Raw genomic sequence first — 25,057 nt, 5'->3', positions numbered from 1 at the left:
CAATATGAAAATAATAATCAAATAAATTCTCACGGATTTTATTTGAAAAATATTAAAATTGGTAAATAAAAAAAGGAAGCGAGTGAAATCAATTAGTTAAATGTATTATTTAAAAATCTACCGACAGTTCGCGCTACTGCAGATTTGCATATAAAATTAACATTCATTTAATTTTCGAGCAAACGAAATAAATATTCTCGTGTATTTTACATGAGCGTGAATCGAGTTCAAATAGAATTAACTGTTGCAGGCTCTGTGTGGAGTTGTGTTAACACTGAAGCCTTCGAAGCCACGCCCACTACATTTATTTACAGAAGCAATGAATCTACAAATTGAAAGCGAAAATAAAATTAATGAACGTTTTTAAATTAACAAACACAATCACTATTTTATATAATTACATCATATTTATATTTCGTCGTTTCATCCCACTGGCATATATCCCCCTCCCAAATATCTATGGGGGGATTTATCTTGATCCCCTTGCTTAACAGGCGGGTTGGCGATCGCACTGTGGTATAATAGTACACAGAGGACGCTGCTGCATATCTTCAGAAAACTTAATTATGAGCAATGGCAATCCTACATAATTAATGCACAAAGTGTGAATTATAAGGTTGCATCCTAAGAATCCAACTCGAACTTTACCGCTATACTACCTATGCTCGAATATTATTTACAATTACATTTTTTTTTTCAGATTTATTATTGTTAGGACCTGTATATATATTTTCTATTTGTAATGATATATATCATCATTCCACAATTATTGTAACCCTTTACGTACAAAAGAAGAATGTGGGAAGAGTTTTCTTGATAGAAACTACAATCAAAGTAACATCCTGAAATTAAAAATGAAGCTAAAAGTTGTACACTACCATGCAAAAGTTTTTGATGGTATAGGTTAAGCGAACTTGTCCCAGATTATAACAAGGAAATACCTTTGACATTGAAAAAAATTAAATTTTAAAAGATGATGTCGATATAATAATAATCTAGAATTCCAAATAACATAGGTTGATTAGAAAATAAAACTTCACTGTATATTTTATAAGCCTTATATTTTAGTTAAGCGTTAATCGTACAAAGACTATAAAATTGGTCTGGCCAATTCGATCCAAAGCGTAACAGAAAATTATTTTATCAGCGACATAAAAATTGTTATCTTGTGTAAATCATTACTGCAATGCACAGTTTTTTATTTCGTATAATCGGAAATCTGCAAAAGAACCCAGGTCACCGACGTCGCTCGAAGAATTGCTCGTATGCAGCCAACAGCAGTAGGTACCGAAGGGTTCTCAACGACCACCGGCCCATAGACGCGGCATGGGTAGACCCCAATGAGGTTGATCAACAACATGGTCAAAGTTACCAGAAGTATCTTGATTCTAGATTACAAATTGCTTATAATTACTTATATCTACTATCATGTGTAATTCAGTAATAAAAATGGATTAATCCTTATTCCATTGTTTATTGTGGTCAATGTCCAGTTCATCTTCGTCCTTAGCCAGTGGGCATGCGACACGACGTAATGGTGGGCGTCCGCTGATGCGCCCAGTGTACTTGTGGCGCTTATGTTCAGGCGGGCTGTGATCCGGCTCCGCTACTTCCTCGTACTTACGTTTGTTCGTCAACGATGCACTAAATTCTAAGCTCTCCATCAACCTCTGCGGTGTCTGACACGCTGCAAGAAGTAAAACCGACTAATTTCAATAGTAATAATACTACTAATAATATAAACCTTCACATTTTTCACGATGACATCAATTTGATTCCATGTTTTAGCGAAATTTCCTAAACTTTTTAGGGAATTAATGGAAAAAGGTAAATAACTTTATTAAAATCATGCAGAAGTTTCAGATGGACTAACCAAATAAGAAACATTATGGTAATATTGGCAGATTAATGTAATCAAAACTAGAAATGTAATTGCGGACAAAAGTAATCAAAATATTGTGACATAAGTGGAGGTAAGAAATTAGATTTCTTAAAAAGAAAGGAAAATGCAGGATTGTAGTAGAATAGAAAACAGTACTAAATACGAGATGATAAAGTAGAAGAGAGAAAGGAAGAAAAAGGACAGAAAATGTGCACAAAATTGACAACTTAGCATTAAAAGGATACCAAATAGGAGATACATCCTAAACACCAATTCACATCAATCTGCATATTACAAAAAAGAGAACTAACTAAAACATGGAACAGCATTGCGAGGTATTGATAGAAGGCATATATATGCTAGCAACTCATAAAAGTCCTATAAGTGAATCGAAGAAGCATACATAGTGTAAGATCGAAATATTTACATATACTTAATAATTTACGGACCTATCTATTTTCTTTGCTTTATGCGTAATGAATTTTAATTGCTATAGCTAACTGAATGCTAACGGTTGCAATTAAAGTTATTTAAATTTACTAATTATGATTTATTTTAATCATGTTAGCTTTTAAATGGAATTAATTAGCAAGTTTAATCACCTTGTTTGCCACATAGCATGTTCTTTACAGCGTTTGTTACTTTCGACCAATAATTCTGTGTATTTTCTACTGTCGACTTTTCAATACCAATTTCTTTTTTATCATCTGCGCTCTCTCTTTGTTGAGTCATTGTTTTAATTGTGACCTTCTTTTTCTTTATCATTAATTTTAGTTCTATTTCAGATTTCTCCTCGATCGTGTGTAGTACGGAACTCAGCCTGCCGGTGATGTTTGCGGTCAGGGAGGAAAAGGCAGCACTAAATGGGGAACGTGGAGTGTCAACATTCACATCTTTAGGCTTATTCGTGTGACTCACTTTCTCGATTCCACTATTTTCCCCAAAGTCTATGGCGCGGACATGTAAGCTGTGATCGCTTAGAGACGGCGTGTTGACATCGCTCTGTTTATTGTGTTCGATCTTTCTCGGTCGAGTCTCAAACTGGTCGATGAGGGCTTGAAAGCGTGGATTGTTGCACACCTGTGGTTTAGCTCGACCAGGTGTTAGCATTCTCCTCGGTTTTATGTACACTAAAAAAAGTTTGAAAATAATTTTTAATTTTCACTTTAGTTGGAGCTAAATAATCTGTCATAGTTAGTTTATCACAAGTGTTTAAAATTTACTGAAGTTTACCGTCATGATAGAAATTATTTATTTAACAATTACTTCCTTCTACATTTTAGATATTTTAAAGAAACATAAAAATTACACTGAAGTACAACTGACGATCATATCTCGTTCCTGTATTAATTACAATGTTTGATTTGGAAAGGTTTTGTATTTCAATAGCAGAATTGATGGATATGAAAAAAGAAGAATTATTTAATGTCTATCTACGAGGTGGACAGATGATCATGTTAACGTCATCGGAAGATGCTTGATGCAGGCCGCTTCCTAGTGGTAATTTATTGAGAATCTATGGAAAAGGTTTATGTCCAGCTGTGGGTGTTTAAAGACTTAAATGATGATAATGACACTAGGCGTTGCCATTCACTGGATGTAACGACGACATAGTTAAGATCAGGAGAACTCGTTGAATGTGGGCCGGTCATCGTGATGATTATAAAGGAAAAATGAACATAAGTAATATAAACATACAAATTCTGAATCGTATTAGATAGACCTATCGCATCATTTAGTTTTGCAGTAATTTTACATCGAACGATAAAAATAATAAATTTAAATCTAAAAGTCAAAAGCTTTAATAATTTATATATAAACTTGATTTCGTTTGTAGATGGGTATTAATAATTAATAAATAATAATATATGGGATAAGCAATGTTACGGATGCTTTAGATTTACGGGATATTATTATTTAAACAAGGATATTCGTGTTTTAAGATCAATCTATATGCAGTTCTATATCATAATTATATTGATATACTAAGCTTATATGTATTGCAACATATTATCGTCCTATATCCCTCAGTGATTACACGAAAGTATAAAACAAATGTGTTACAGATGACGATGGTAAGAAACATCACTCACTTCTGGTTGCATTGAAATGTGAACAGTTCGGCTTCGAGTGCCGGTCTGGAATTCAAGTCAGGAAGTAGACAATACCCTCCCTGATCAGTGGCGAAAATAAAAAGACATTTTTATCCCTATGTCGAGAAATCGCAAAAAAAGCCATCGACAGAAACAAAACAAACATTGTGTAAAAAATATAAAACAAAATAAAAAGCTAGAAGAACAAAAATGTAAAATAATAGTATAAGATCAATGTTAAACAATGTTAAATAAAATTAAAATTATAAATGTAAAAAGGAGAAAAAAGGGAAGAATGTCAGACGAATAGAGCGAATGAGAAAGAAAGACGAAATGTAACATGAAAGATAGACAAGACTGAAAGATTATGTGAAGAACGATAGAAGAGAAAGACAATAAAAATTCTGTGAAAAAAATTATATTAAAAGATTAAGTCCCTGTCCCACTCAAGATAGGGGTGCGAGAGGCCCCCAATAGCGGGGGTCAATAAAAAAAAAAAATGTGAACAGTTGTTCAATGAGCCTTTGATGTTCATGTAGGAGATCTATCGATGAGATCGCAACAGGAATTAATTTAAGTACACGAATCCCTTTGCTCCGTGAACATAGCTCCGATGAAACTGTAAAAGCCCTCGGGGTAACAGCAATAAATTCAATAGAGAGTAAGTAACAGAAACGAAGAGATCTAATGAAGAATTAGAATGACTAATTTAACCCAATGAGTCTTTAGAAACGATTTTCATAATTCACTAGACCTATGACGGATTTTTGAGTACTTTTAAGTACATAGCGTTAAAAACATTTTCAAATTAAAAGCTCTTTTGGAGTCTAAAGCCGTAAGCCAGTTGTTTTCTCTTACGTACAATCACTTCAATATTTTTTGTTGATTTTATACGGTCTGATCTTTGTAAAATTTTCTATTTAAAAAAAATAATGTTGTGTTACCTATAAAGGAACACGTAACAGAACTTTTATTTATGGGGCAACTTTTGATGTACTTTTACCTTATATGTGCTGCTGATATATAAATAAATAAAGCTGCAGAATAAGAAGTACACCTACAAGATGGACAAACAAACTTGTTACGATTATCCAAAGATGCAGGCCGTGACCAATCTATCCGATTGGGAATCATCACACTTATGTCCAGCTGTGGATCGATCGTAGATCGTCTACGGCTGAAGTTTCTTGAAAGACCCATGCTAATTAAATCATTATTGATTTTTTACGAAATTAAAATATAATATCATTTGAAATTGGAATACCTCTCTTGACGTCCGTTTCCGGCTCGAATACGGTGCCTTGTGCAAATTTAACTGTTTTAACGTTAGCGAAGGCATCGGTGCTAGTTTTGGAGTCCAGAGCTGTGGACGGTTTATCTGAACCATATTTGCTGTCCAAACTAAGTTGATTTCCGGTCGCCATTGTTTGTTCTTCTTTCCCCTGTATGACTTTCGAATCCATTTTTGTCTGTAACATGTTAATTGAATAAATAGATACAATTACTTCGAGTCTGAACAAGTTTTTATATTCTTATTGAGGCTCAAATTGCTCAAGCAAAGGCTTAAATTGCATTTGAAGATACTTCTGCTATGAGGTAGCAGGATGCAGAGTGCGCCTAGCATAAGGCCTCTTTCAAGGTGCAAAGGCTTTCAAGGGAGCCTTGGCTTGGGGCGCTACACATTAATACTTTACAGAATAGGGAGCCCACCGAGCGTTTAAATCACTTGGGTGAACGCTCCAGGTAGTGTCTATGGTAAAGAACTCCCTCAAGCCTCCCCCAAGGGGGTCACTTGCACGAGGTGGCTGAACCACAGCTTGGCCAGAGGTTATTGTCTGGCTTATATCACTACTGCCACTTCGGAAAGTGTTAGTGCTGTGAGAAGAAGAAGTGGAAGAAACTTCAGCAATGCTTCTATATAGTATGATACGGGTTGACGTCCTCTCTGATTTACGACCCGACCTCGTTTCGACGAGACCGGTTGGTAATCAAGTTTATTTAGTTTACAACTCTGAATATACTTAATATATACTCACTTCGTACTAATTGACTAGATTAAAAAAATACAACACGTATTAAACGTAGTGTCTTCAATTAAATGGGAATACATATACAGATATACATTAATGGACACTTAGTTTGTTTGTTTATTGTTAACTACCTACACCTATCTCGGTGTTAAAAAAAATTAGTAATCAATTAGTTTTTGGCAAAATTTTAAGACATTTCCCTTGAGAATATAAAAGTATATAGTTATTAAATGCTCACGTCTGTATCGGTGCTTTGTGTTGAATTTTCTGTCGCTTTGATTTCCAAAAATGGATCTGCCTCATTCTCTTCGAAAGGGCCCCACCCACCAGCTATTGAATACCTTGGAGTACTAGTGGTAACAGCTTGAGGCCACTTAACTTTGTACGACGATTTAGAAGTCGGTGTTGTCGTTTCATTCTGTGTCTCCGTAACTTAAAAGTAAAATTGGATTAAAGATACTTGCAAGAGATTATATTAATCGCATTCATAAGATGTTATAAGTGAAAATTATAGAAAATTATATTACCTTCTAAATGATTTATTCCTGATGGTGAACTATTTAGATTGTCATCATCGTTAGTTTCCTCGTATTCTTCATTTTTTGGTATCACAAGTAAAAAACAATGATCGAAATGCGGCGTTACTGTTCTTAGGTTTACTAGTTTTATGGCAGGAGTTTTAGGTACGACATCTGGATTTGAAACGTGTGTATCTTCAATTTGACTTCCTTCTATTTCTGATTCACTAAGTTCATGATCAACTAGACGCTGGTTTCTAGTAAACGGTATGATTACCGCTGTTTTATTAGATTTGTCGACCATCTCTGTCATTCTAGAATCTTCTCCTTCATTGTTATTTGTAACTTTTCTATACAACGAATCGAATTTATCATCCACTGCCTCTACTTCCTTAACTTTGATTAAATAGTCTGGATCAACTAACTCCGATATTGTCACGCATTCATCCGTAGTTCCTATGTTCTCCATTTCGTCGATGACGTATGTTCTTCCTATCCAGAAAATAACTTTTCAACTAATCTGATCAGGCGGTTGAAAGTTAAAAACTACTTTCCACCTTCTTGCGATGACGCTTCACTAAGAAAATAAACTATTTACCGTACCCAACAATTGAACCTAAAAAACCAAAAAAAAAATAATCAAAACATTAGTATCTTTTTGATATTTAAGAAAGCAGAAATAATATTCATCTGTTCTGGTATCTGATATCAGATAATGAAATTAGACAAAAAATTCTACTTAGATACGTATGCGTTGTATTGCCTTTGCAAATGGAATTGCAGAGCTGATAAAACCGGTTCAACTCTTCTAAGAATTACAAGAGCTGTTCGCTAAATATGTTAATTTCGAAAGCCACAATAACATCGTAGCAGTAGGTCGTACCATTTACCGTTAGGGGAACATGCTTCTCGTCTCAGCAAGATTTACAGTAACTGCGAAGCCATTTTATCTTTTTACCTCCGAGACGGGAATGTTCGTTGCGTTCTACCCCATAAGTATTCCGGTAAATCATTGATAAAATCTTATGCAATTTACAGGTGGAAGCAACAAGACTTGACGGGATTTTTTTTATAATTCTATTAAGAATTTCTACACAATTCAACGCCAGAACAACAAATCAGCACCAGAAAATACATATAAAAATAATACATATATATTTTTAAAATGTAAATTAAAGTAATAATCTTAAGTAATTGATAAAAAGTACTAATACCTATTAAAATACATTCATTTCATGAATGTATGTATGAATTCTGGAGTATGGTGTACAAAAAAGCAACTCAAAATAACTTAAGAATAAAACAAAATAATAAAAGTAAAGATTCAAAATGATGATACTAGTGTACTAGGTTCCTACATTACAATGCATGATTAATATATCGAATAGCTTCAATAAAATGAGTGACATTATTTACCTCAGATTAGCCAGTAGTAATAATGTAGATTTTTTATGGATATGACGTTTATTTATGGGACACCATGTTTGAATAAATCTCAAAATATATTTAAAATTTATAAAGCTTGATTGATACATTAAAACGCACACTGTAACAGAAATATATGAAAGTGAACAGAAATGTATATTTGATGCCTTTGCTTCTTTTGCATTTTTAGATTTAATTTTAGATTTCTGTTACTATAATGGGTTAATATATATATTTATTTATTTTAAACAGAAACACTATATATAATAATATTACATTTGATTCATATGACATAGTACAATAATAAATTTGTTCCTTAATTGCATGCGTATACCGCCATAATTATGTTAGCTTATATGTAAATGTTAATAACTGTATAAAAACTATATTAAATAGTTTTCTAATAATAGATCAAAATACAAACAATCCATTTTATATAAAATAATTATAGATAAGATTGAATCATTTTCGTTACAGTGTTACAAAAATTACGGAAATTGTTTAAGCATTCTAACCCTGAAAACACAAATAAAGACTAAAAATATTCATCTGGTTATATAAGAGATATATCTCAATATCGTAAAATGTAAAACAAATTTAGTTGTAAAACAATAAGCGTGTTAATCTAAAAATAAATAATACCTACCTTTGTGGTTATGTCATCCAGGACTATGTGCCTCAAATAACAAAACAATTTATTTGTAAAAAATAGAATTTGTTTTGTTACTATTAAATTCAATATTTAACTTTTAAAAATACTTCAATGTCACATTTAATTGCAAAATTCAATAACAAGATTGTACGCAAACAAATCAAAAACACTAATGATTTATTTACTTCTACCCGTAACTTAAAAGTAACCGCATTTTATTTTAAAGCTACCTTCAGTATATAATGAAATTAAATTATTATGAAATTGATTAGGGAATCACATACAGACAGATGAAGTTTAAATTTAATTGTCTTTATAGTACACGATACATAATTTATATATAGTTACCAGCGGATCCCGCAAACATTGTTTTGCAAAAAAAAATTTTTTAATTTTCAATTTAAAAATAAGGGTTGATCGTAGAGAGGTGAAAATTTAGGATTGTATGTATTTTTGTATGTTGTAACATAAAAAAATAAAAACAAAAAATTTTGTCTAAAAATTAAAAAAAAATTTTTAAGGGTGAACAACCCTTATCACTTAGGGGTATGAAAAATAGATAGTAGCTGATTTTCAGACCTACTAACTACGCATATAAAATTTGGTAAAAATCGGGCAAGCCGTTTCAGAGGAGTTCAAGTTCGAACACCGTGACACGAGAATCTAATTATATATTAGATATATATCTATAATAAATACTTTCTAAAACAATATTACAAAAAAAATCAAAATGTTAAATTATGTTGGATCACACATGCCTGATAGAAAATAAAGAAATAACCAGAATAACCAAATAAACCAAGTATTTGAGCAACCTGTGTTGCCAGTGACGACTTTCGCTGCGAGATGAAACCAGAAATGAGGAGATCCGCTGAAGAAGGTGACTAGAGCTCGAAGAAATGCTGATCCGAAATGGCAGGGAACGAGGTGCATCGTTCAGGAGATCGTAAGGTTTTCAAGAGGCAACTACGACCCTATAGACGCGGCAGGGCCAAACCCACCACTAGTTGGAACGACGACATACTAAAGGTCACGGGAAATCGTTGATGCCGGCAGCACAGGACCGATCATCATTCTGATCTATAGAGGCCTATGCATATGGGCGTCCATCGGCTGAAATTAAGAAGAATCAATGGTCAAGTAAATATTTCACAAACATTTACTGAAAATATGTGGTGACTTAGCATGTGTTATATTTATCAGTAACGCATATAAAATATAGTTAACGTTATATACTGTTTCAAATGCGAAAATATTTTTAGTGCTATTAGTGATTTTTACCTCCAATGATATGGAATTAATTGTTGAGAAGATTTTTCCGAATTGTATTTTTATAACGAAATTTGACTGTTTGTTAATGGATGTCATTTAATATATTTACAAGGTTTTTCTTCTAGTACAGGACAGCAAGCAACAAGTTAAAATACCAGTGGGCATATATAGAGTACAGAATAGATGGCCGACGCAGCCTTAAGGTTTAGAAGTAGAGATATCGAACCACAAAGCCGAAGTGTAAATTTTAAATATTCGAGCAGTAGATCGCTAACCAGAGGACTCCCACGGTACATAAACATCGGAGAACGATCACCGCAGAGCGGTTCCGAAGCTCCGAAGTCAGCGAGTTGGCACTAACAAATTTAACGAGTCAGTCTCAGGTGCATTGTACACGCTGCTTGCTTCCCTGTTTAAGGCCAGTGGGGCCACGAAATGTGCTTTTGTATATATATTAAGTGCACAGTTTAATATTATTATTAATATATTTGTAAAAGCTTTATAGAAAAGAATATATAGATCATTTGTTAGCAAAAAGCTGTGTCTACACCAATTTTCAATCATCCTGTATAAAATGATCACAGTGGATCATTTATAGTGACCATTAGTGTACGTTATGAAAAGAATGGCTGAAAATTAAAATAAATACTTCTAGAGTCTATAAAATTTACTTGATGTGTGACTCTAGAATGAGATTGAACTTCTCTAAAATGACAACCTTTAATTTAAATCTACGAAAAGGTTGAAAACACATCGTTTTCCGAGGAGAATCCACAAAAAATTCTAATTTTACTAATTTTATAAAGCATAGAGAAAGATATAACAAGCTAATCTTTATTTCTAGCTGTAAGTTTACGTACATAGACCAATATTTCTACAATTTAGTAAACGAGTCCCCAAAAAGGGGGCCATTAAAAAAATATACTTCAGCACATGAACCTGAACCATATATATATAAATATGTGGGGGTGTAAGTGGGCGGTGTAATTATGTATTAATTTGGAGGTACTCACATAGAATCTCTTTTAAAATTAAGACCCGCTCCATGTTTATCAATTCGCTGCTTTCATGGCCCGACAATCTAGTCGTACCTTAAATAACTGGGCCACCAGTACGGGTGACGTGGTCGCTGAGGGTCGGATTGTAAATCTCCCTAATTCAAGTTACGCGTTCATTGCACTTCCTCAAAGTTTAATTGGTTTCTAACATAAACTATACATTCAAATTATTTCCAGTTTGAAATCATTTGAAAAGAAAATCTGTATCTGATTTAAATTATGATTAACTTGACTTCTATAATGATCCATATTAAAAACTTGTAAACATAAAATAAAAAGGAATGTAATCAGTTGAAAACTAGAACCTTTTTTTTTAATAAATTACCGAACCCAACAGCTCTAATTGAAATGGGCAGATATGTATTTAGAAGTATGATGTACTAAATGTAAGTATCATAGACTAAAAAAGATGAAAGAAGAAAGCTACTTAGGTGGGACGATGGCATTACAAAAGGTTGAAGGAACAACATGAGATAGAAAGAGATAAATTTTTATTGACAACTCTTTGCAAGGCATATGCAACAAAGCAAGAGAATCAAGATAAGGTGGATAAAGTTTGAAAACGCATCCTGATTCGTGAAGGCACAGTAAACTTGCTCATGCAAGCATATAAAATATCTAAAGTAAATATTAGACACTTTCTAATAATAAAACAAACAATATATTATATTTTAAAAAATTCACAAATAAGATCAAATAATTTTCGATACAGTGATATTAAAGGAAATAGTTAAATAAAAATTTATTAGTAATAAACATTCGTTTCCAAATGTATCCAACTTGTGTATTACCTTTAATCATATTGTAATATTTAAAACAATTACAGTAGCAAAACAATAAACAAACTAATGTGAAACAAATTATAACACCTACCTTCATATTTATTTTGACCAGGAGATTGTGGTTCAAATAGTAAAACAATTTATTTGCTAAAATAGGTTTTGTTTGTCACATATATAAATACATTTAAAACACTTTTAAGTTAAACGGTTTTTTGATATCCAAAGTGTGGTGGTTGTGGAAAAATATGTACCTAGTCCGCCATATTGGAACGGCGTCCATCTTGAATTTTAAATTTTGACATAATCATCGTGTTTTACTAGTGTAGCCCTTTCATTTGATACCCATATTGAGGGGGTTAAGGAAAAATACGTAATCCGCCATTTTGTATCGGCGGCCATCTTAGATTTATAATATTATTGATTTTATTATATTGTATTGTCATCTAAATTAAATGTGTGTACCAAATTTCAGATCAATCTGACAACGGGAAGGAGCTTAAATTTCAATTATTAATTTTGATACAAAAAAATTCTGTACGGGTCGAACTAAATAAAACCGTTTAAAATCAACACATAAACTACAAACCTATTTCACTATTAAATTTAAAGAAACTGGTGTATCAAGAAAATTACTATTTTTAACAAAAGGTAGTTAACAAAAGATGGTTAGTAAAGTCTGTATTGATTTAATTTTATTTATTAATAATGATATCCCGGAACATAAATGCACGATGATTCAAAACGCATTCAGATCCGGGATCCAACAAGCTTAGTCCACTCAAAAACTAATCCTTCATACCTTTGACTAATTAATTTTCCACGAGTGTCCCCGAGTCGAGTTAGTTCGAGCAAGTTAATCTGAGATAGCTATCAGTGTGATCAATGAAAGAGAATCCAATGATAAATTGCATTTCCATGAGCTAAATAACTGTCGTTCATATTAAATAACTTACTTAAAATGACTGACTTCCGTGTATATATGGTTATTACATATGCAATTTAATATTTCTTTTTAAATTTCACTAAACCAAAACTATAAGACTAGTTATGGGTTTTAAATATTTAATGGAATCAGGCGTTACCTCGAGGACGTCCATCCTAAGTAAGAAAAGGACCAATATTTAGCCACTTCCGCACTTGCAGTGGTAGTCGTGCAACAAATGCACCGCCCGCCAGCCCGCTGATAAATGCGTATGCGAATCATACAACCGCCACCGCCGAGTCAACTCAATAACAACTCTGTGTTTGGCACTAATCGGTGTAACATAACTTCTGAAGATGCTCCGTGGAGGGGTGAAACACGTGTTGAGTAATTTGACGGCTAAATATTGGTCCTTTTCCTACTTAGTTATGGGTTTGATAAAAAGGTTCAAAGTCACCCAGAGAGCAATGGAAAGGGCTGTATTCGGAGTTTCCCTGCGAGATCGAAGGAATGAGGAGATCCGCAGAAGAACCAACATCACCGAACTTTAAGAAATGCTCGTCTGAAGTTGCAGTTGGCGCAGCATATCGCTCGTGAAACCGAACCGTGCTGCTGCCGTTGAACTTGTAAGGTTCTCGAGTAGTAGACCACGAGCCGGTAGACGCGGCGTAGGTAGGCTCCCCACTAGGTAGACCGACGATATAGTTAAGGTTGTGGGAAGTCGCTGAATGCGGGCAGCGCAAGACGATGTGACTATGTGACTATGACTATGTGACTATGTGACTAAAACTATGTGACTATGATTATGTGACTAAGACTATGTGACTATGACTATGCAGTGGGCGTCCATGACTAAAAAGAAGAAGAAGGAGAATTATCAATAGAAGACGAGATAAAAGAAGACAAAGGGAGATTTTTTCAAAATGTCTGCCGGTGTAAATTTGACAATTTTCACAAGGCATTTAATATATCATATTCGGTTAACTGATAAGATGACACATTGGTGAATAACTCCACCAGCGTCTCAATTTGTGTCGGGCCATCTAGTGAGAGGTAAACCTAACAATAGTTAAAGTAAACTGACAACAATGAAGGTCGCAGTAAGTTGTTAAAAGCGGGCAACGTAACACTGGTCATCTTGGAGATCCTTAAAAGCCTATCCCTTGTAATGGTCATCTATTACCTGACATAATGCTGATGATAAAATAATAAAAATATAAGATTACTTTGATAAAAATAACTTTTAGTTAGTTATTGATATGGTTTAATTAAATATTTTGTACCGATCTCCGGTGTAGGCAGTGGTCCTGTATAAATACGTGCCGGTTGCTAATATACCTGTAATTATACAACTCGGAGGCCTAAATAAATACATTACATGCTTATCTGACGTGTTTCCAAAATTAAATTAAGCACAACAATAAGTTGTCTACTTGCAAAGTTAAATGTTAATTAGTACTTTGAAGTTGCGTTGCGAATGCTATGTTTTTCATTTCACGATTGAGAACTGCATGTTTAACCAAAAATAAGTCCAATTCGAAAAAGATATCACACGTCGAAACGTTTTCTCGTCCAAAATAATCCGTAAGGTTTGAAGACAAAGGTCTTTGACCAATGGGTGTTGCCGGTGATGATATATGGATCTGAGATGTAGTCACTTACGACGGGCGTCATAAGAAGACTTAAGCTCACCCAGAGAGCAACGGAGAGGGCAAAAATGATGAAAACCGCAGAAGAATCAAGTTCACCGAAGTAAGTCGAAGAAATGGTTGTCTGAAGTGGAAGTTGGCACATCGCTCGTGCAACTGACGGTTGTTGGTGCCGGAAATTTCTCGAGTGTCGAATAACGCTACTAGTGCATACAAAAGTTTTTAAACTTATTATGCGTTTAGTATTTACAATTGTCATTAAGAGCCTGTTTAATTATACATATATATACTACTCAAAACAAAATAGGGCCAACCATCATTTTGCCCCTTAATTTATGTGCATACATGATTATTAAATTTTTACAATTAGTCGATGCTGAATTAGGGTTTTACACATTAAGTAAACACAAAATAACGTTTGAATTGTTTAATTTTATCGCAATACACTCAAATACACATTTTTTGAGAAAATGAGCACTAAGTAGACTGTCAATAAAAACTTTTATAGTCACTGTTTGTTTTTAATAAACTTGCCGGGAGCTTTTCTTTAGTATCGAGTAGGACCTCCTTTGCTCCGTATGCACTCTCTGAGCCTATCTGGAACACTCTCAATCAGATGAGTGATGTTTTGGTCGGGTATTCGTTCCCAACAGAGTTTCAGCGCGTTTATGAGGTCCTGTTGGCTGTTAACGTGGCTATGGATCTCTTTAAGGCTTCTTTTCTATTGATCCCATAAATGCTCAATCGGGTTGAGATCGGGACTCATTGCTGGCCAAGGTAAAACCGAGATATTGGCATCAGAAAGTGCCCTCTGAGTGACCCTAGCTGTATGCGCACGAGCGTTGTCTTGCATAAACACAAAATTATCACCTACTCTTTGTGAATATGGGATGACATAAGGTCGGATTACTTGCTTGACGTAACTGGCTGCAGTGACCGTCTCTTTGTTCAAGATCACCAGCTCTGTTTTGCCTAACAAGCTTATACCGCCCCATATCATCACACTCGGGCCCCCAAAACGATCAGTACCGTGCATGCATGGTTCAGTAAAACGTTCTCCTTCTCTTCTCCACACACGTACATGCCTGTCATCGCTAAAAAACTTAACTTTACACTCGTCTGAAAAGAGTACTGTCCTCCATTTGTCCATGGTCCAGTCCAAATGCTCACGCGCAAACCTCAAATGTGTTGCCTGGTGAGCCCTTGTTAATTTTAAACGGATAACACGCACCACTAACGCGTGTGCCAGTAGATTGCCTTAGCCGGGATTGCAAGGTCCGGGCGGTTGTCGTGCGGTCCCGGTGCGCAGTTAATCGAATGTACCGGTCTTCTTGAGCAGTTGTGGCTCGAATCCTTCCTGATCTAGGTCTTCTAGCCACACTACCTGTCTCCTGGAACCGCTCCCATACGTTTCGAATAGCTCGCCGTGACACACCAAGGCGAGATGCAACCGATCTTTGCGATTCTCCCTCTTGAAGCAAAAGAACTGCCCTTGTCGAAGTTTCCACATCCATATGATGACGAGAACCTGGCATTGTAATCGGGAATAATGCCGAAACGAAAAAAACACAGATAAACAAAGTGTGACCAAAGTATTGCGCTTAAAGCAAGACTGAGAACACAAACGATTGAAAATTTAAGAAATGGAAAAAATGTAAGCACTTTACTTTTTTGTCTACCCATTTGAAATCAACAAAAAAGTTTTAAAACATCATTATGAACTAATAAACATGTGTGCTAGAAGTGGTAGTGCTTCATTTTGTCAATGATTGGTATATGAGTTATTTATAAATACGATTAGAGACAAAGTTGCGGTGGGCCCTATTTTATATATATACACTAGATTGCAAAAGGTTGTTGATAACGAACGTGAAAATATTAGTTAGTTAAAAATGTAGTGTGAATTTAACTTAAGAAAGCGACATGCCTTCTGGTCCTCCTAATATTTGTTATATAATATATATATTAGGAGGTAACAAACCAATCGATTTTTATGTAAAATATGTCGAGACAGTATTTTGGACATCATCAAAACTACGGCGTCCGAGAGATCAAAATCGTCTGATCTGGACTATGAGAATCATTTTTGGCATTATCGTACTTAAAATTCGCTTCACATCGTAAATATTTTTAGTCACAGCAGTTGCGGTATCACCCTTACGAAACTTAAAGCATACAATCCATGCTATGCTCTTATCCTATCATATCCAAGATATGCTCTTCTAATATTTGGTTGGTCATTTGTCCCTAACATTGCAAAAAAAAGTGTAATAATTAATTATTCGGAAACAAATATGACACAATAACTTCAAAATCCCTTTGATACACCTTTCAAGTACGTAAAGAGCTACCAATTGACTATCAAATATCGACATGTGCACAAAAGACATTACGTTCTTGTTTACCATATATATATATTAAAATCGTTTCATAATCAACCAGTTAAGTACCCATTATTACTTTGATTGCGACGGTCGATCTGCAAAGTGGAATGTGGCTGACAGCCGAGCATGACGTGGGTTCACGTTTTTGGCTGTACGTGTCATTCCTTTTGCCCGTAAACCCTTTTGTTGTCTGCATAATAACCTAACAGTGCTATTGTACCGTTGAATACAACCAATACATCCGTCCGGGGCTGAAGATTTCTTCAAAACCAATGACATATTTACGCCAATAATCTTTTCAATCTTTTGCAATGATAAAAAAATTATATACGTCCATACATGTATACTATTGACACTTTACCAGTATCTCCGTTTCAGCTGTAAGACGGCCGCTGCTTTACATAGACATCTTGAGTAGTTTTCCAGTAGAACCTTCTGAAAGCGGCCTGTATCCTACATTTTCCGACGATCTTAACATGGTTGAAAATCAGAATAATTTATACGCATTAATAATATATTTATATCACCGTTAAACTTTACCAAGCAAAGATGTCAATGCTTCTCATCTTTTTTCTATAAAATATAACTTAAGATTTTGCCATGTACATCTATCGTTTATAAAGTATTATTTTGTATCCACAAAAACACCCAAAAAATATAATAAAAAACCAGGATAGACACGGTGTTAATAATAGGAATAAAAATTAACTGTATAGTCCTAGTTTTAAAGCCTATTAAAGCCTTTTTGGAAACCAGTGTTTGAGACAATTTAATGATCCTTTCGTTCAGAAGTGAGATAGGACATTTCTTCAACCACCACACTCCTGTTCCGTCTCGCCTTCGTCGAGGACGGTATTAAACAGCTACTGTAAGAGTCACAAGACTGGCTATCCACCTGCCTTCGAAGCTCATCCATTATTTCATCCTCAACTGGCGCTTTATTCTTGATCTGTTTTATGGATACACTAATCTCAAACAGGCTGAAGTCTTGGAGATCTTCAGATATAGCGTCAAATCATCAATTTAGCTCTTGGGTCTTTTGCTTTTGGTAACAGTTTTACTTGCCGGTAAATGTTTGTCCTAGTTGTATGACAGCGTATAATAAAACGCGATGTAAAAGACAACCAGCGCCATCTTGTATATAAAAACGCAACTTCAGATTAACGTTCTTTGTTAAATGGGTTAATATTTATTTTTAGCTAAATCTACAGATGGAGATTAGTTTAATGCTAAATGTAACACCAAATCTTTTATTTTTTAAAATGAGTATAATAGAAAATTCCGAATTTCACAGACTGTTCATAGAATTCGGATTATCTTCTAGCCTTTACACTATATGCACAAGGTGTAATTATGAGCCTTTTGGCGTTGTCTACATAGGAGGTGATAAGTAAGAAAAGGACCAATATTTAGCCACTTCCGTACATGCAGTGGTAGTCGTACAACAAAGTGCACCGCCCGCCAGCCCGCTGATAAATGCGTATGCGGCAAACAATGCGAATTACACCACTGCCACCGCTAAACCACTCAACACGTGTTTCACCCTTCCACGGGGCATCTTCAGGAGTTATGTTACACCGATTAGTGCCAAACATAGAGGCTCTGTATGACTACCACTGCATATGCGGAAGTGGCTAAATATTGGTCCTTTTCTTACTTGGGATGGACTTCCGCAAGGTAACGCCTGATTCCATTAAATATTTTAGAGGTGTTAGGTTGAGAAACATTTAATCAGTAGGGAACCATGGAATGCGACCCAAAGACTGCAGCCCCATGGATGGTCTAATCAAGTCCTAACTACGCTCGATACATCGTAGGATAGATAGTTTAACATATTGCGCCTTAATATTCCCAAAAAGATTCAAGATCTTCGGTAGTAAGAGATACGAGTATGTAAAGAATAGAAGATGTCCTGACGTGATTTCTATTCTTATTTTCTTTTGGGTTTTTTAACCAGAACCAACAGAGAAATTAAAGAGAACCCTACTTGTCTCGGGTATATTTCGCTGCTTGTTTTTTTTCTACTCTCTCTAACTTATTTCGAACGCAGTCGATTTCAATTTAAAATGAACGTAGACTTCACGTTTGCGCCGTTTATTAGGGGAATAAAACAAATTAATGGAGGGTACTCGTAAAATTTCTCCTCATTACTAAACAACTCACAATTTTACTAAGCGCCCGTAATAAAATGAAACATCTTTATAAATGTAATATTACATTTCGTTGTGTCTAAAACGTGAAAATACTAAGTATGATGAACAGCTGGATATCTTAATATGTACAGATATCTTTTTGAATAGAAGGAACAAGAAATAAACATTTATTTCTATACATAATAAATCATAAACATCATTGTATTGTTTCTTGTCTCTTTGTATCAACGAAACACAGTTTTACTATTGTAATACATAATAATACAGACCGAACGCAGAGCACGTCCGCACGCGAAAGCGATCCATGTGCGAGTGTCATAATTAGGTTGTACATACACTACAATCATTCATATCAATATATAAGCCTATAAACGCCCACTGAAAAGCTTGGGATTCCCCTAAATATCATCACGAATACCGCTTTCGCTGCGCGCATCCAGCGGCATGTCTCGATCTTGAATAAGTTAACTTAGAAAGGGACTAATATATAGCTACTTCTGCTGAACCAAACCAACCAGCCAAAGCTCTGCCAAACACCGAGTCTAAGAGCACTTGTCGGTGTAACATCTCCTGATGATGCCCCGTGGAGGGGTGAAACACGTGTTGAGTGAATTAACAGCGGTAGTTGTGTTTCTCATTGTTTTCCGCACGCGCATTTATCAGCGGGCTGGAGGGCGGTGCACTTCATTGCACGACTACTGCTGCATAGCGGAAGTAGCTATATATTAGTCCCTTTCTTAGTTAGAATGGACTTCCGCAAGGTAACGCCTGAATCTATTAGATACTTGACTATCTATCTATTTAATGGAATCAGGCGTTATTTTGCGGAAGTCCACCCTAAGTAAGAAAAGGACCAATATTTAGCCACTTCCGCACTCTGACTCTGTGTTTGGCACTAATCGGTGTAACATAACTCCTGAAGATGCCCCGTGGAGGGGTGAAACACGTGTTGAGTGATTTAACAGTGGTACTTGTGTAATTCGCATTGTTTGCCGCATGCGCATTTATCAGCGGGTTGGCGGGCGGTGCACTTTGTTGCACGACTACCACTGCATGTGCGGAAGTGGCTAAATATTGATCCTTTTCTTACTTATCTATCTATTTATTACGCAACTGTCAGGTCTTGGTCAACACTTAGGAAACTGTCAGCCATAATAGAAATACAATTTTATATACAATTTAAAATTAAATACAGCGGAAAAAGTTTCTTGATAGATAAAAATTAATTATTGTTATTTGATAGTGATTATGGTTTTTGATTAGTTTTAGAGAATAAGGCTTGCTGTAAACGCCACGATAATTTTAGTCCATAACACAATTCATACTACAAAAATGTTAAAAAGTTAGTATTGCAGGCAATGGAGACCACTTCGTATAAGCTTTGTGTATTTAAATTGTTTATTTAATGTATTTTTATTTTAATGTATTAAACTGACACACTGCAATATTAATATATGTTACGTACCATCAAATTTTTTATATGTAACGATATTGATGGCAAGACTAAGTACATAATACTTAATGGAATCAGGCGTTACCTCGCGGAAGTCCATCCTAAGTAAGAAAAAGACCAATATTTAGCCACTTCCGCAGATGCAGTAGTAGTCGTGCAATAAAATGCACCGCCCGCCAGTCCGCTGATGAATACCTATGCGGCAAATAATGCAAATCACACAACCGCCACCGCCAAATTACTCAACACGTGTTTCACCCCTCCACGGGGCATCTTCAGGAGTTATTTTACACCGATTAGTGCCAAGCACAGAGTCTCTGTGTTTGCTGGCGGGCGGTGCATTTTATTGCACGACTACCACTGCATGTGCGGAAGTGGCTATATATTGGTCCTTTACTTACATAATACTTGGTTAACTACGACGTGCCCCATAAGAAGGCTCAAGGTTACCCAGAGGGCAATGGAGAGGGCTGTGCTCGGAGTTCCGCTGCGAGATCGAATCAGGAATGAGGTGATCCGCAGAAGAACCATGATCACCGATCTAGCTCGAAGAATTCCTCGTCTAAAGTCGCAGTGAGCGGAATACATCGTTCAAGTAACCGACAGTCGTAGGAACGGAAAAGTTAACAAGTAGCTACCACAAGGCGGTAGATACGGCGCCGGTAGACCCTTCTTTGAAGAGGGAGGGAGGACGCCTTGTAGTGGGCGTCAATCGGCTGAAAAGAAGAAGTGCATAATAGATAATTGTCATTTAATGGATTCAGGCGTTACATTGCGGAAGTCCATCCTAAATAAGAAAGGACCAATATCTAGCCACCTCCGCACATGCAGTGGTTGTCGTGCATGAAAGTGCACCGCCCGCCAGCCCGCTCGTAAATGCGCACGCGACAGACAATGCCAACTACACAACCGCCATCGTAAATTCACTCAACACGTGTTTCACCCCTCCACGGGGCATCTTCAGGAGTTGTTACACAGATTAGTGCTAAACACCGAGAGATAATTGACATCATCTAGAAGAGGCGTTGATTCTTTTACGAATTTAAATTCTTCCCTTTTGTCTTATCTGTCAAGTTACAAGTTAATCTTTGGCGAGCACGAGATCAAAAGAACAAGGAAAAACGTTGATAAAATTCCCTAAAGCATTATGTAAGAGTCTAAATCACCGATATTAATAACGTTTCAGGCGATTTGTTGCCCCCGATCGAAGATTAAGAGATTTTAATAAGCCCTAAGCACACGCTGGGGGCGGATTTAACGGGAAATATTAAAAATAAAGACTGGCCATATCACAGCAACATATATTTATCATTTTTAAAATATTTCTATTTGTTATAAAGACAGAAGTCTATTGGATGCGGTCGCGGTTTTTTTGGTTATATATATATATATATATATATATATATATATATATATATATGTATATATTTCTATTCTATAGACGTATGATACAATATAAAGGCTCTAAAGATGTGCATGTATCGCTTAATAAACTAATTTGTGGGTGTACACCATAATCAAAAATCTATGGTTTTTATAATTTAGTAAAAAAGATCGCTACCATTTCGGAATAATATATTTTAATAAAATTCATTGTTTACTATCTGTCTTTGCAGTACTATCTGTATTTCCAGTAGATATAGGTTATACAGGATGATAAAAAATAGATGTAAAAGTTTTGAATCTGCATGCTGCCAAATGAGTTTTACATTCAATCCATTAAACCGTTTAAACATATCACTAATTAATCTATATATGGGTCGGGTGTATATTTTGATGGATTAGAAGTTAACTTTATCTTATATATATAAATAGACGGAAAGTTAATGAACACTGCTTCTATGTATATCTACTACGCTTTTAAAATTACTTATAGTAATGACTATATGAAATCAATATTTTTTATTAAAAAAGTCTCACTTTACAAGGGGATAATAAAATGGAAACGTCTTAGAAATTGAACTGCGGACCATTGAGTCGTAAAAGAATCACTTTGGACGTGATCAACGGATGGTCGGGGCGGGCGGATGCAGGATTGCTCCCCAGAGGAACCGCTTGATTTAGTAACACGGCCCTTCATACATATCTGTTATTAAAAGAAAAGTTTCTCCAATGTTTTTCAATCTGACGTGCAAAATGTACGTGAGCTAATTTAATTGATAATGAGGGTCAAAAAGATTTTGATAAAAAAATACGTGATCGAATCTTACTCACTTACTCCCCTGGCTCAGTGACCCAAAGTGGGTCTTGGCCTCCGAAGCGAGAGACTTCCACTTTCCTCTATCTTGGGCCATCGTCTGCCATTGGTAGACATTCAATTCGCGCAAGTCTGCCTCAACGCGATCGATCCAGCGATACCTGGGTCTACCCACTGATCTTCGACCCCTCGGTTTTTCCAGGTACGCTACCTTCACGCTCCGATCCGATCCCATTCGCTCCAAGTGACCAAGCCAGCGGATTCGTTGAGCTTTATAATCACCAATGATATTTGGCTGTGCTACTAAAGTCTCAATTCCGGCGTTCTTTCGGAGCCTCCAAGATCCGTCTTGATTTCTCGCTGGTCCCAAGATCTCCCACATGATATTGCGTTCTGTCACTAGCAGTTTTTGTTCTTCTTTCAAAGTTAGCGTCCAAGCTTCACAGGGGTACATCAATATTAGTCAAATTACGGTTTTGTAGATACGGACTTTTGTCGACGAGATCGAATCAAGAATCGAATATGGAAGTAGCCCAGTGGATTGACAAGTTGAAGTAACAGTGGGCAGGATGGCAGTTGGGACCTTAAGATTTTGAGACCACGGACTAACAAGTGTATCGTGGACATCCACACACTAGGTGGACAGACAGCTTTGTTAAGTTTTTTTGTTTTTTTTTATCCTCTATGGGGACCCCTTGTACCCCTATCTATTGTGTGACAGGGATTTTGTTCTTATTCAATAATTTTCACATATAATATTTTTGTTTTCGCGCTCTTTTATCGTTCCTCCTTTGATCTTTCATTCCTTTATTTCCTTCCTTTCTGTAATTCCTCTTTCTTTCCTTTTCGAATCATTTTTTCTATCTAATGGATTCAGGCGTTATTTTGCGGAAGTACATCCTAAGTAAGAAAAGGACGAATATATAGATACTAGCTAGCTACTGCGCATGACGGAAGTAGCTATATATTCGTCCTTTTCTTACTCATTTTTTTCTTTTTATTCGATACCATTCTTTCTTCTCCTCATACTTTAACTACTACAATTTCTTTGTTTTTATTCTGTATACTACTATACTACTACAATACTACTACTACTATATACATTTTTGATCTAATTTAGGTACATTTTTGTATGTATTATTTTATTTATTTAATTACCTGTTTTTCCACTTTTATTCACAAATTTTTTAATTTTAGCTCAAATCGTGTTTATTTTTCTCACGTTTTCCTCAATCGTTCTGCACATTTATAGGAACATTGGTCTTGCTTCCTTCTCTTTGATTAGCGAGGCCATAGAGTCCTCACCAACCTTACCGCCTAACCGGCATTCGGAGTCGACTTGTTAAGTTTGTTTGAAGACACTGGATGCAAGCCGCTTCTATTAGGTTGATTTTACAAGGTCACGTTAAATACGTTGGTTCTCGTCAGATGATCTTAAATAAGAAACTTCGCGGTCAGTACTTGAAAGGGTGATTGCTTGGGAACAAAGCGTTATGTTGGTTAAAATAAAATCTAGCTTGCACTATCTATCGGTCGATAGTCGAAAAACAGGTAGTATTCGCTAATTTAATAAGTTAAGGTACTGCATGATAAGTATGAAAATCCCTGCTCAGTTTGATGAGATAAAATTATCCTTTCGATCATAGCCATCCCGGAAAGATGTAAGATCAGACTGGAAGGCAGCATCGACGTAAGAGGTAATGTGGTGGGCGTGTTTCGTTCCTTTCAGTGGCAAGGAGACAACACTCGGATAGCATGTCTTCTCACGTACGGTTATTCAAAATAATAATACAAGCTGCTATTTAGCATAGCTATTTGGCTTAGCTATTTAGCATAGCTATTTAGCATAGCTAATATTAAATGTTCGTAGCGATGCAATGGCCCAAGGAACGGCACGGCAGCTGCCCGTCAATCTAAAACGATGTTTGTCGAATAAAATGTATCCAACTTTAGCTTTAGCTATCAACAGAATATGAGGCAAAGTATTGAACAGCCTACATAATGAAAATAATTTCGTTTGTATTAAAGATAAAATTGTATGTCTGTCTTCACAGTTCGACTGCTGTTAGACGTAGAATTTTTCTTACCCAATGCATCTAAGTTTAAACTCAGACTAAGCAACGCTAAGAACTCGGAGCATTCATTCGTTATGGAATCACTTGAAACGTGTTAAGCGCTCCTTCCAAGTGAGCGAGCCGGTTGATTGCTGTGCGGACTTTCTTCACTTAACTGGGTTTAAGCCCGGAGGGGAATTGATATTTTGCTTATAGCTCTCATATTATGTAAGCAATTTGCAAAATTCATGTTGGCATGTCTGCACAGAAGATCAAAGATTCTAGCATCGAGATTGCATTTAGGTAACATATTACAAATACGTACAGGATGATAGTTTACAGATGCATATGCTTTAATGTGGTGATTGTTTTTCGCCAATTATAATTAGAAAATCTTCAAGATAAGAGTTAATAGATTTCTAGACAAGCATGTACTGTTATGGACCTCGTCATCGATTAACATCTGGCAAGACAGAGGTCAAATGCTTTGCCTATAATGAGTAAAAAAGTGTATACCTTATTTACTGACAATT

At 35.6% G+C, this 25,057-nt stretch overlaps 2 protein-coding genes across 2 annotated transcripts in view; both read right to left on the bottom strand.

Annotated features, from left to right (window-relative positions):
* Window positions 1-25,057, bottom strand: part of LOC137932574 (dopamine D2-like receptor) — a 172,157-nt gene that overhangs the window by 14,812 nt on the left and 132,288 nt on the right. The gene's annotated exons all lie outside the window — the stretch shown is intronic.
* LOC137932573 (uncharacterized) lies at window positions 1,068-7,974 on the bottom strand. The gene is made up of 6 exons (XM_068776184.1): window positions 7,940-7,974; window positions 6,533-7,139; window positions 6,244-6,437; window positions 5,240-5,444; window positions 2,485-3,012; window positions 1,068-1,687 (listed from the first exon to the last, which is right to left on the bottom strand). Exons 2-6 carry the CDS (start codon window positions 6,990-6,992, stop codon window positions 1,455-1,457), a joined length of 1,620 nt encoding a protein of 539 aa, XP_068632285.1. The 5' UTR covers window positions 6,993-7,139; window positions 7,940-7,974; the 3' UTR covers window positions 1,068-1,454.

This window comes from Battus philenor, unplaced genomic scaffold, assembly GCF_028537555.1.
Source record: "Battus philenor isolate CCGP_79_NKW_IND1 unplaced genomic scaffold, ilBatPhil1.0.hap1 SCAF_11, whole genome shotgun sequence".
In the NCBI taxonomy this organism is placed as follows: domain Eukaryota; kingdom Metazoa; phylum Arthropoda; class Insecta; order Lepidoptera; family Papilionidae; genus Battus; species Battus philenor.
This window is presented reverse-complemented; position numbering and strand designations above follow the sequence as displayed.